The 12,035-nt window shown below is 39.3% G+C and overlaps 1 protein-coding gene across 3 annotated transcripts in view; it reads left to right on the top strand.

The window, feature by feature from the left end:
* The window catches only part of RAB23 (RAB23, member RAS oncogene family), a 57,579-nt gene extending 45,557 nt beyond the window's left edge, over nucleotides 1-12,022 (top strand). For all 3 annotated transcript variants that reach the window (XM_053286495.1, XM_053286494.1, XM_053286493.1), the window contains exons 4-7: nucleotides 1,855-2,011; nucleotides 3,376-3,458; nucleotides 6,109-6,201; nucleotides 7,228-12,022. In XM_053286495.1, the coding sequence (XP_053142470.1) occupies nucleotides 1,855-2,011; nucleotides 3,376-3,458; nucleotides 6,109-6,201; nucleotides 7,228-7,367 (473 nt within the window). In that variant the 3' untranslated portion in view covers nucleotides 7,368-12,022. The remainder of the gene's footprint in view (nucleotides 1-1,854; nucleotides 2,012-3,375; nucleotides 3,459-6,108; nucleotides 6,202-7,227) is intronic.
* The last annotated feature ends 13 nt before the right edge of the window (nucleotides 12,023-12,035 follow it).

Genomic DNA, 12,035 nt, shown 5'->3' with positions numbered 1-12,035 from the left:
GCACCCGGACAGGTTAACTGGCTAGCACTGGGCTGATGCACTATTGGTGAAGACGTAAGATTTCTTCACTGTGCTACCATTGCCACTACAGAGTAGATCCCATTATGGAGTCTAGCTCTTCAGATTTGTTTCAAGATTTCTGTCAGCCTTCATGCTTCATTGCTCTTAACTCATTGGAATAATGAGAAGAATAAACATGGGCTCTGCAAGTTGGCTGAGGGCAACTGGGAGCAATCGTATTGAGGCCTGTGCCATCTCCTCATTCCAAAAGGAGACTAAGGCATATATATGTAGCCAATTGTCACTGTGGGAAAATCTCCCAGAAATGTCTGGATGCATAAGCCTCCAAAGGGTTTATCACTTCAGGGAGTTCCAGGGCAACTCTTTTCCAACCTTGCTCGTTAACCCACAGGTGCAGTAAAATGTAACCAATGAGCGGACTAATATGTAGTCTCTAACCTTGCTGCCTTTCTTGGACTTTAAATGGTTGCACATTTCTTCTCTCCATATTTTTCTTTAGTTGGGTTCTGATCCTGCCTTTAACATTACAGACTTTGCCACATTGCTTAAATGCATATAATAGCATTTTAATGACTGATGTTCTTAGCAAAATGAGAGCAAATGCACTAGCATGCCTCTTTTAAGTGTGACTTTGCAGATATTTCTTACAACCACTATCAGTTCTCCAGCTTAGATAGAACTTCTGCAAAGGCATAGGATATAAGGTTACATTAAGTACACAAGGTTTCTTATTGCTCACAGTACAGGAGTGACTTCTCAGAATTCAGGTATCACACTTACCAGTATAAAATTACCTTTCATTCACTGTTAGCGGTGTGTGCTGGATAGAATGTCACGAGTAGCCAGCTCTTATAATGCCAGATGCTGATTCTTATTGTTCTCTTTCAAGCCTTGGAATCCTGATAAGGCGCTCATTACATGTTTCCCTTTAAACTGCAGTATAAACAAATTAAGCATTGATTCTTAAAGCCAAGACCCCTTTGTGCAGTGATAAGGCCTGAATTGTCTGTAAGGCTTGGAAGTCATCTTGCTATGAATTCAACATGGGGAGGGGGAAGTTCAGATTCATTCTCTATTCACAGTGAAAATGTGAAAGATGGACTCTGCAACAGATAGAAGAACGTGGTGGTTGCATTATGGTGTTCAAAGTGTAATTGGTTTCTGTGGGTTTTGAGATGTTGTATTTTTTTTTTAATGCTCCTTATAATAATTTCATAGAATAAACAAATATGATGACCAGGAAATATCCAAACCTGGGTGTGTAAATCTGCCTTTGAGCACTCTGACATAGAACACATTAGAGTTGTGTTTGAGAGTCAAAGGCTGTTGCTGAGGGTTTAAAATCAACACAAAATGTTGCAGCCTTCTCACCAGATGGTGAATAACCTTCCAAAACAAATAATGCACTCTGTGAATCCTCTTCTGAACATAAGCTATAAAGGCACTTGAAGCTTACAGGGTTTTAGAGTCAAAGTGCCTGGTAATAAACATGAGCAGCAAACAAGTAGTCATCTTCTTCTTTCTCAGTGGGGATGTCTCCATAAATGTCAGAATGAGTACCTTGAAAACTACCAGTAAAAAATGACTTTCTGCTTGATCCTGTTCATGTTTATTCAAAAGTAAGTCCCATGAACTCTGTGGGCTTATTCCCAGGTAAGTCTGCATAGAATTGTAGCTTTAGCTTCTGAACTCTTCTAAACCCGACAAGCCACCTAGAAACTATTTGGTCTACTGGAATGAAACTGAGGCCTATTCCAAATACTTAATACATTTTGTGTAATGTAGTTAACTTGTGTTATCAAAAACTATTATTGTGTTTTGTTTTGTTTTTAGGAGCCCAGGCTTGTGTTCTTGTGTTTTCCACCACCGACAGAGAGTCTTTTGAAGCAATCCCTATCTGGAAGGAGAAAGTAGTATCTGAAGTTGGAGACATTCCTACAGTGCTTGTTCAGAATAAGATTGACCTCCTGGATGATTCTTGTATAAAGAAGTAGGCATTGCCATTATATTCTTACAGAATTGTTTTTCTGAGCACTGAAGTGACTATAATAGTCACTTATGATTACTCAACTTTAAAAGAAGGCATGCATTCACCCTGATACTTGGACACACGTCATACTTTGGATAATAGATGCTGCATTTCTGTACTATATACATTGTTTGAGATAACTTTGCCCCAATCCTGAATGTCCTACATGTAAGTGAGGGCAAAACTACATGTGACTAGGGCAGACCTATGTCTTTAAACACAAGGAGGAGAGCTGGTCTTGTGATAGCAAGCATGACTTGTCCCCTTAGCTAAGCAGGGTCCACCCTGGTTGCATATGAATGGGAGACTAGAAGTGTAAGATATTCCCCTTGGGATGAAGCTGCTCTGGGAAGAGCAGAAGGTTTCACATTCCCTCCCTGGCTTCTCCAAGATAGGGCTGAGAGAGATTCCTGCCTGCAACCTTGGAGAAGCCACTGCCACTCTGTGAAGACAATACTGAGCTAGATGGACCAATGGTCTGACTCAGTATATGACAGCTTCCTATGTTCCTAAATCTCGCCAATAATCAAGGAGAGTATAAAGAAGGATGTGAAGAGGTGTAATTGAAAATGCAGAAGAGGCACATAGGCAAGAAGAGCAGAACCTCTTCCCCATCTGCAGCTTTTTTTCTTCAGGATCTTTTCCACCAAGATAGTTTTTGTCAATACATGAAGTGAGCCTGACCTAGACAAGAGTCAACTGGGGGAAATTTTTATTTAAATCTCATCCCTATTATCATTCAGCATATGAGTGGGGCAGGCCCACATGTCAAAGTATGGGCCTGGCACTGTCAGGTGTAGTCTGACTGGAAGTTCCACTGAAATAATTGTGACTTGATTCTAAATAGTGTGTTACAACTTCATGAGATTCATCAAAAGGGATATAATCTAACTTGGTTTGGTATGTACAAACCGAATTCAGTATGTACAAGTAGTGTGTTTGTCTTCTGTTTGCATAAAAAGAATTGGTATAGTTTTGAATATTTCTCAAAAGGTGTGTGGGTTTTCTAATTTGCATATATTATATAATTTGCATATATGTATTTCACGAAAACTCTGCTTGTAATTTTTTTTTAATAATCTGTTACTGCTTTAAGGCCACCATCCATTTTAGTTCCCTTACCTCTGCGGTCCTTGTAGCAAGTAATTTTCACACTACCCCATTGTCTTCAGCACCGTCATTCCACTATCTTTGCACATAGTTAACTTTTAATAATCTAATCTACTTTTATGTAGGTGATTAACTTGATTCGGTCTAAAGGGATTCTGTCTATTGAAAAATACTGGTGTGTCTGTAACAAGCTTTTTCCCCTCCTTGGTAAACAGTGAAGAAGCAGAAGCATTGGCAAAAAAGCTAAAATTAAGATTCTATCGATCATCTGTAAAAGAGGACTTAAATGTAACAGAAGGTAAGGGATGTCAACATAGAGTTTAAGCCTATCCAGATGTGTCAGTCAATCTTAAATATTCCTAGCGTTTTTGTTTGGTTCAGTTTTTATTTCCCAGAGCTACTATCATATCACTGAGATAGTAAACCTGTGCACACTAGAGCCCTTATCTCTAACATCTAGTTTCCTTTGAGCAGATAACTTTAGAGTTTATTGTATGGAGAAGCATTCAGTCATGTGGATCTCCACCTCCGTCTGAAGTGGTGCAATCCTGTTTCAGTAAAGCAACTGGACCCTAGTAAAAGCAACTTCTCAAGCTGCGTCTTACATTCCAAAAAGATGGGTTAAAGGATGAATGGATTTGAGTCTGGTGGCAATGATGTGCTCATTCAGGGGTTTCTAACTCCATTGGTTGCAAGCCTTAAGCTTGGGTATCCCATGGAGATCGTGTGTGTGTGTGTGTGTGTGTGTGTGCGCGCATGCACACAAATTTAAATTACAGTTCTGAAACAGGCTACTCCAGTCACTGGCTTACATCCAGACTAAGTTACCACAAGCTGGTCTTGTGGTAGCAAGCATGAATTGTCCCTTTTGCTAAGCAGGGTCCACTCTGGTTTACATTTGAATAGGGGACTACATGTGAGCACTGTAAGAAAGTACCCTTAGAGGATGGAGCCGCTCTGGGAAGAGCACCTGTATGCTTGCATGCAGAAGGTTCCAAGTTCCCTCCCTGGCATCTCCAGGATAGGGCCGAGAGATACTCCTGCCTGCTACCTTGGAGAAGCCTTTGCTGGTCTGTGTAGACAATACTGAGCTAGGTGGACCCAGTGTCTGATTTGGTATATGGCAACTTCCTATGTTGAGAACTCTGGCTGAAATTAATGGGACAAGTTTACTTGTCCCATTGATTTCAGTGGGAGTACTGAGTGCCGATTTTCTGAAGCTTGTCAGTCAGGCTGAGGGGAGGGATATGCTGAGTTTCAGCACATGCCCAGTGTAGCCAGCCATTCAGGAGCAGAGGAGGGAGGTCTTCACCCTCCCCTTCTGCAGTGCACATATTGCTGAGGATGTATAGGCTTCAAGCCAGTGATCCTCAGATGGAGAGCAAATAAAGTGGCTGCAGCATGGGAAGGCAACAGGGTTCTGAGTACCCTTGGGAGCCCTTCAAGTATACCTAGGAGTACTAGTACCCCTTGTTGGGAACTCCTGTTCTAGCTGATCATGATGGCAAGAAGAACTGAACACATCTACATGTTTCTATCAGTGTTATGCATGTTTCTATAAATGTTCATTACATTAAGATTATTTCTTAATTACTGTATGGCAGTAGCTGCTAAAGTTATAGCTACGGTGTTTATGCTGATCTAACTGCGTGTTTCAGTAAGCTTATTTGGGAGAAATCTCATGCTGCTTTCAAAATTTTAAGCAGCCTTTAACTTCCTATGTTGTGCTATCATCAAACAAAGTCAAAGAAACCCATTGCTTGTGTTAACCTCACTTAGGGCTCAATGTACCTTCTCAACTGACACATCAAAGCTCAGGTTAGCTTCAGTGTCACGGAGTGGCACAGAGAGCTCGAGCATGCATGCACATTAAGCATATATAATTAACAGGTTTTGTATATAATTGTTTTAAACATGCCAGGTGTCAAACAGTTGAGAACATGTTGTACTTGGTGAATAATATTGTTAATCAAGAAATATTGCCTTCAAGGACTTGTGTCAGTCCTTGAAAAATGGTATGCTAGATCCAGGGATGGAGCTGTAATTGGGCATATGCGGCCAAAGAACACGAGCTGCCTACTCTTGAGGAGCTGCCCCCATTCCCCTCTATCATGTGGGGCCCCAGTGCTGGCCACTCTGCGCCACCCCCTGCCTTGGTTTGCCTTGCCACATCCGCTGCCCACCTCAGGCTGGCTCCTGTGGGAGAGCGGGTGGGTTGGTTGTTCCCTCTCTCACATAAGCAAGAGAAGAAGCAATCCATCCACCTAGTTGCCAGCAGCAGCAGCCAGCATGAAATGACTGGCAGGCAGCAGTATTCTCTCTAACTTTTTTCATCTGTGTGCGGAATGAGTTTTGTTCTGGGCAGCAGTATCCAGGCAGTGTGTCCACACGTGGATTCAGTGTGGGGTCTTCCTGATTAAACCTGAGCAGGATCTAAAATTGACTGAGTGGACATCAAATAACATGTGTGTGCATGCCTTAGAGGGAACAGTGGCAGGCAGTGGAGAGAGAAGGAGGCGGCAGAGAAGGCAGTGGGGATGGTGCCATCAATGGTGGCAGCAGTGACAGGAGGCGACGAAAGAGGAGGTGTCAAGGCTGGGGGTAACGCAGAGGGGCCAGCACCAAGTCCCCACATGATAATGGAGTGCAGCAGGGGGCCCCTCATGCATTCCATTACACAGGCCACAAGAGGGTTTCCTGTGTCACTGCCTAGGTCATTACGTATCTGCTTCAATTGCAATATGTATCTCATCCTCCAAGACACACTGCAGCAGTAGTGCAGTTGGATTTCTCTACTGTTCCTAGTAGTGGGGAATGGGATCTCTCTAATGTTCTTATAACTTAAAAACTGGGCATGGACTAGTTGCACTGAGTGGCATTCTTAAATTGAGGTTAAGTATTTGTGTATATTTTATTGTTTTGGTAAGCACTCTATTTGTGTACTGCAGTTTTTAGATACTTGGCTGAGAAATACCTTCAAAGACTCAAGCAACAAACAATTGAAGATCCAGAAGTAGTGCACACAAGTAGTAACAAAATTGGTATGTATGCAGCAATAAGTTAAGCCAGACATTATTGTCTGTAGATAAAAGTGCACTGTTAACTTGGATGCCTGTCCTCTTTCCTTTGTGTTTCAACAGAAATAGAAGTAAAACACTAACTTGCCAAATCATTGTAGGATATACTGTATGCACTACTATCCTTCTGAAAAATAGGCTTCTTTGGCCATGATGACTATGCTGGATTGCCTTTCTTTGGCACTAATGATGCTAACGAGGCCTTGTTGCCACTCTTCTTAAAATTTTGTACAGAGGTCGTGCAAAGAATGGATAATGCACGTTTCCCCACATACTGTCAAAGATTTCAAAAGACATAGTTACCATTAGAGGTAATTATGCTGTGAAGATGTACAAGAGGTCGACTGTTTTTAAAAATATCTGGCATCTAATGAAAAGAGCTTTGTAAACTATGTCTTTTGTACAGATACACTGAACCCTTCAGTAGTTCAGTACATAGAACACCCTTAAAGCATTTCACAGTCAATTTGACTCTCCCCCCACTTTTTAAAATCAAAATTTTTTTTCTTTTTTTGTTGTTGTTTTTTTGCTTTGCCACTTTTTGTGTCCAAAAGTTAGATTTGTTTGGGTTTTACGTCTCTGCTGTGCTTGTTTAGTTGCCAAGTGATGAGTGTCTCTGAACACCAATGTCCATTTACTTTGGTTTAAGCTCTGTACTGAATTTAACTTGTCAGTGGCATCTGTTTACTTAAACTGGCTTCAGAACTTTCATTTATTGAGTCATTATCTGATCAAGAAGTGGATATAAACATTTTTATAATGGCAAGCTAAGATTAATTGTGCATTAGTAAAGGCTTTCGCTAAAGGTCGTCCCCCCCCATTTATCTTAAAATATGTATAGTCCCTGCCTCCAAATGTTCAAGGTACCTAACAATCAACCATAAAAACAATTATACCTTAATCTCTCTGTGCATTGTGTTATACTTCAAAGATGGTATATTTACACACATACACAATTCTCTTTTTATGTGTGTTTTTAATTTTGTGCAGGTGTTTTCAACACAGCAGGTGGAAGTCATTCTGGCCAGAATTCTAACTTGCTTAATGGTGGTGATGTCATCAACCTTAGGCCAAACAAGCAGAGGACCAAGAAAAACAGAAGCCCACTTAGCAACTGCAGCATACCCTAATACTACTACCTAGAGAAGAAAAGACAGTCTGACAAAGCTGTTCTACTAAAGTCTGTAAAGAACACAGCTGGCTGTAGAGGGGTTTTTACCAGTGCTTAGGATCCCACACTGAATGTGGATATTGCTGTTGCAATCAACTGTTGTTCTTATTGGTGTATAGTGAGACCCCTGGTGGGACAAACAGAACCATTGCCCCATGTTTCATTTTACATTGAACAGGACAACTTTCCAGTTGAAAGGTATGATGTCTTAAAGTGTATGATGTCTTAAACAATAGAAATCACTATTTAAAAAGTTAAGCTGTGTGCTTAAAAATCAGTACTGATAATCCTGTCTTAGAATGGGTCCCCCCCTCCCCTACTTAGCTGTATGGTTCATTAGGCAAGATACTTAAAACTAAACAAACTATGAATGTCCGTGCTAATTAATCTACCCCACTACACATTCTAGCAACATCAGCATGGTGCAATACTTTGTATAGCTTATGAATTTTAATTGCAATGTGTGAATTTAGATACTTGATCTAAAATTCAAGCTAAATATAAACAGGTACTGGGTCCAGTAATGAGAACTTCAAAAGTGGCACCCTAAATTTTCAATGAACCTTTCCTAAATGGTACTGTGCATACTTAGAACGTATCCCTATCCTGTGGGCCTTAACTTTTCATTTTAAAAAATGTGCTGTGCCAAAAACAATTTTTAATGCTGCTACACTTATTTTTGTCAACTTAGTTTTAGATATTCTTTCTAAATTTTAATAGCAAATTAGATTAAGTGGCACAGCCAAACTCATAAAGCTGTTCCTTTTTTGAAAATAGAACTCTATATAGCTTTATATATTAATATGCTTCTAATTTTGAAAAAATATTGAAACATAAAGATGCTACCAAAAGATTAAGATTCTCTTGAGCAATTTCTCCAGTGTATCCTAGATATCTGTTGTACATTCCAGCTGGAACAAGTAAGGCCCTTTTCCTGCTCTGTCATTTAAAGATTCACTCTGCTGTTAACCACACTGTATGAATGTAATACTGAAATCTTATGTATACTTACCTGAGAGAAAGCCCCACAGAGTTGATGATGATTTCTCCTGAGTAACCCATACATAGAATCAGGCTATTGTCCTAAAGATTGGTGTACCTGATCCAAACTTTGCATTTCATGAATGGAAGCACTTCCTATTAATAGAAAAACCTATTCTGTGAGTGGAAAAATTTCTTCTGCAAGATCAGTGGGAAAACCTTATTCCTAATTTTCTTGTTGAAGCATGCATCTACAACATTGTTTCTGTTTACATGTTATGTAATATTTTTACAATATTTCTGTAACAATGTCCTACTAGCAGCAAGTTGCTATGTTTCCAAAAAATGTTGGATTATCAGTCATTTTGGAGCATAGTTATAATCAAGGTGAAGTAACATGACCTGGAGCTTTTGCTGCTTCAGTTGAATTGTACACTTGTTTTGGATTTTAATCTCTCTTTTATGAATATTATTTAGTTACCACATCAGCTCTTCTTACAAACTGTATTCATCAACATTGAAAAATTGCATTTACTTAGGTTATCCTCCCACAGTATCTTGTTATGCTTTGGAGAGAGCTTCTAATGTTCCATGAATTTATACATAATCTACTATCTATACATTTCAATAGAGTCTTGACCCAACTCATAAAATAGGCTTGAAAAGCAGGTAGTTATTTGCTGTTCAGATTTGTATACAATTCCCTTTGCTTTTATGGTATCTCCTGTTGCTGGCAATGAGGTGGGCAGTCATCAACCCCTTCCTTCATTTAAAAGTGTTGGACCAAGTCCCTAACTTGATTTTTTAAAGAAGTGCATTTAACTGCTGGGTGACTGTACATGTATTTGTCTTGCTTATGGGACAATTGCCGGGGGTATGCAAAGGAGGAATTGTCCACTAAGTTCAACAACCCTTGTTCAAAATCTAGGCTCTGTGTACATTTATTTTTTATATGAAAATTTTTACATTAAAATAGTAGCCTTACATTTTTTGTACTCCTGAACAGAATGACTCTGCTCTGTTTTTTGTCTTGTTTGCCTTTGTATAAAATAGTACAAACCTAAAGCCTGTTTATTATATGTGATTGCCATTTGTGCTGCTGTGTTGTGAAGGCCTTCACATTGACTGTTTTCAGAACTGAAACAGAATTGATTTGATCACTTAAAGTAGGCTTAACATTGTCTTAATTTCAACTACATCTTAGATGTGCCTAAGTATTTTTAGGGCTGGGGCCTGATTTTATTTTATTTTAAATCCAAACAATAATTATAAAAAGTCTTTTTCATTGTCAGTGTAGATGCACCCTTAAAAGTGTAGGACAAAGTAACACAAAATGCTATCAGTCTTCTTAGTAATGGATTTTATTCATGTGTGTTAGTGGAATATTAAACGCTAGTGCCCTAATCCAGAGGCTTTCACACACAGCAGTAGGCTATACACATGCTGCTCATGATAGTCTCCCTACCAACTGGATGGTTGGTGCTGCCAGCTTTGATAGTGCTGATCACCTGGAGATTTTAAGGTCAGGGGAAAGAAAGAGGTATGTCCAGTTGGTACTGCAAATACCTCCCAATTTGTAATTGGTGTTGCTGGCACTTAGTCCTGACAATCTATCTTGTGTACACGTAGTCCCACCCTAGCAAAGGACATTATACATATATCCCTGAGTAAGAGTTTCTTTCCCTGCTTTACAGAACACAATCTGTAAAGATAATCTGCATGCTGGAACCTGTTCTCAGACGTGTTGCATTGAGGTTTAAGGACTTAACATGAAGATGCACTGCAGCTTGACAGTAGTTCCCATGAACTGGAAATATAGTCAACTGTTATTTAAAGGAAAACATTCACAATTATTTTTATCTTGGATGTAATGTAGAATGTCTTTGTTGGACACTAGTTATTCTCAAGCCATTGGAAGTGCCTCTTAATGATTATAGTGTAGCTTGCCTGAATGTATGTTTCAAAGTACGAGGTACTATATGAAAACAAAAATAACTGAATTAATGTGTCTAGTTTTTCACCACATATAGGACACCATTATATTTTCTTTTGTATCCTCTGATAGAAAGAGAGAATAGGCAAACACATTGCACAGCTCAGTTTTGTGCCCTTCACAGAGTGCAGCCCTTAAGGTGGAGGTGGAAAGAAGGTATTTTGTGTTCCTCTGGGGGGGATTGCCAAGTGTCCTCTAGTTGCTGGCATTTTATTTTTTTTACAAAGATTGCAGTTAGGTGGACCTATTTTGTTCTAGCAAGAGTGCATACTTGGGCTCATTTAAGACAGGTTTGTTATGCCTTAACTGAATAGATTGTGAGCATGCCCTTTGGCTTTTTAATTTAAATCGTCTGTGGACCATATCAATTTTAGGTTTGGTTTTAGGTTTGGTTCTATTGGTCAAACACACTATATAAGGATGGTTGGTACACCCCGGCATATAAATCATGCTTTTGAACAATTTATCTTGATCAGTTAAGTATTTGTTCATTATTTACATATTACCTTGCTCGTGAATATTCAGGCTTGAATCTGCAAAAGTGAGTCATATTGTACTTCTTCATCTGTATTTAAACCACAGTAGATTGCTAAACATTTTCTAACTCACTAGCCGAAGAGTAGCTGATGCAAATAACATGGCATCACATAATTTACTGCATTCTACCAACCTCCATGTCTCTATCAAAATATGCCTAAAAGAATCACCTGTGTATACCTTTAAAGGTCCTCAGAAAACTTCCAACATCTATTTGCCTATGTGCTATGTATTGTGCAAATGCTTAATTAGTAATGAGAACAACAAGCATGAGTTTAAAACATCACAAGCTGTTGTAGAAAGATGACTAAAATATTGCCGTCCATTCAGTTTAAAAGTGTATTGTGTTTGTTCCTGAGAGTCTGACAGACATAACACTTAACTATGGTTAGTACTAACCATGTTTCAGTGCCTTAATCCTGGTTAAGATTTCAAATGCACAGTGACACCATGGCTTAGCTTTCCAAGGCAAATCCTGCCCCTTGACAGTTTGTGTTCGAGAAGACACCAGTGAGAGACCTGCTGTTTCCTTGCAAGCAGATGGATAAACAAACTGCTTTAACTGTGGCTTGCTCAGTGCAGATGTGATGCTTAACTATGGTTAATGCCAACTGTAGTTTGCAAACCGACTTCAAACCATGGTTTCACATCCTGCCAATCCTTAATGATGATTTTAGGTATTCAGACATAATGCTTAGCCATGATTAATTAAAACAATCCATGCTTAAGTGATATGTCTGCAAGAGCTATTCTGACCTTAAAGGAAAGGGACACATAATTGAGAATATTCTTCCTAAATATCATGGTTGATATTGAGTGGTCTGGTAGGCTTGTGATTGTAAATTGCTCCAAATACTACTTTACAAATTGGTCTGGAAGTTCAAATTGGTCTTTATTATTAGTTCATTGTAGTAAAAGTGACTGTCAAATTGCAAGCTGCTGTTAAACTAAATGGTTAAAACAAATTGTGTATTTGGTTGTTACAGCACCCTATCCCCACATCAATGTAACTTCTTAATTTTAAGGAAACGTGTCAGTATGACCTATGGTTAGTCTTTGGACATTGGGGGCAGGGTGGGAGAAATAAATTCTTTGAACTTAAACCTTTGCTTATGC

The sequence above is a fragment of the Hemicordylus capensis genome, chromosome 1 (assembly GCF_027244095.1).
Source record: "Hemicordylus capensis ecotype Gifberg chromosome 1, rHemCap1.1.pri, whole genome shotgun sequence".
NCBI classification, from domain to species: Eukaryota; Metazoa; Chordata; class Lepidosauria; order Squamata; family Cordylidae; genus Hemicordylus; species Hemicordylus capensis.
The sequence above is the reverse complement of the archived record's forward strand: the minus strand, read 5'-3'. Positions and strand labels throughout refer to the sequence as shown.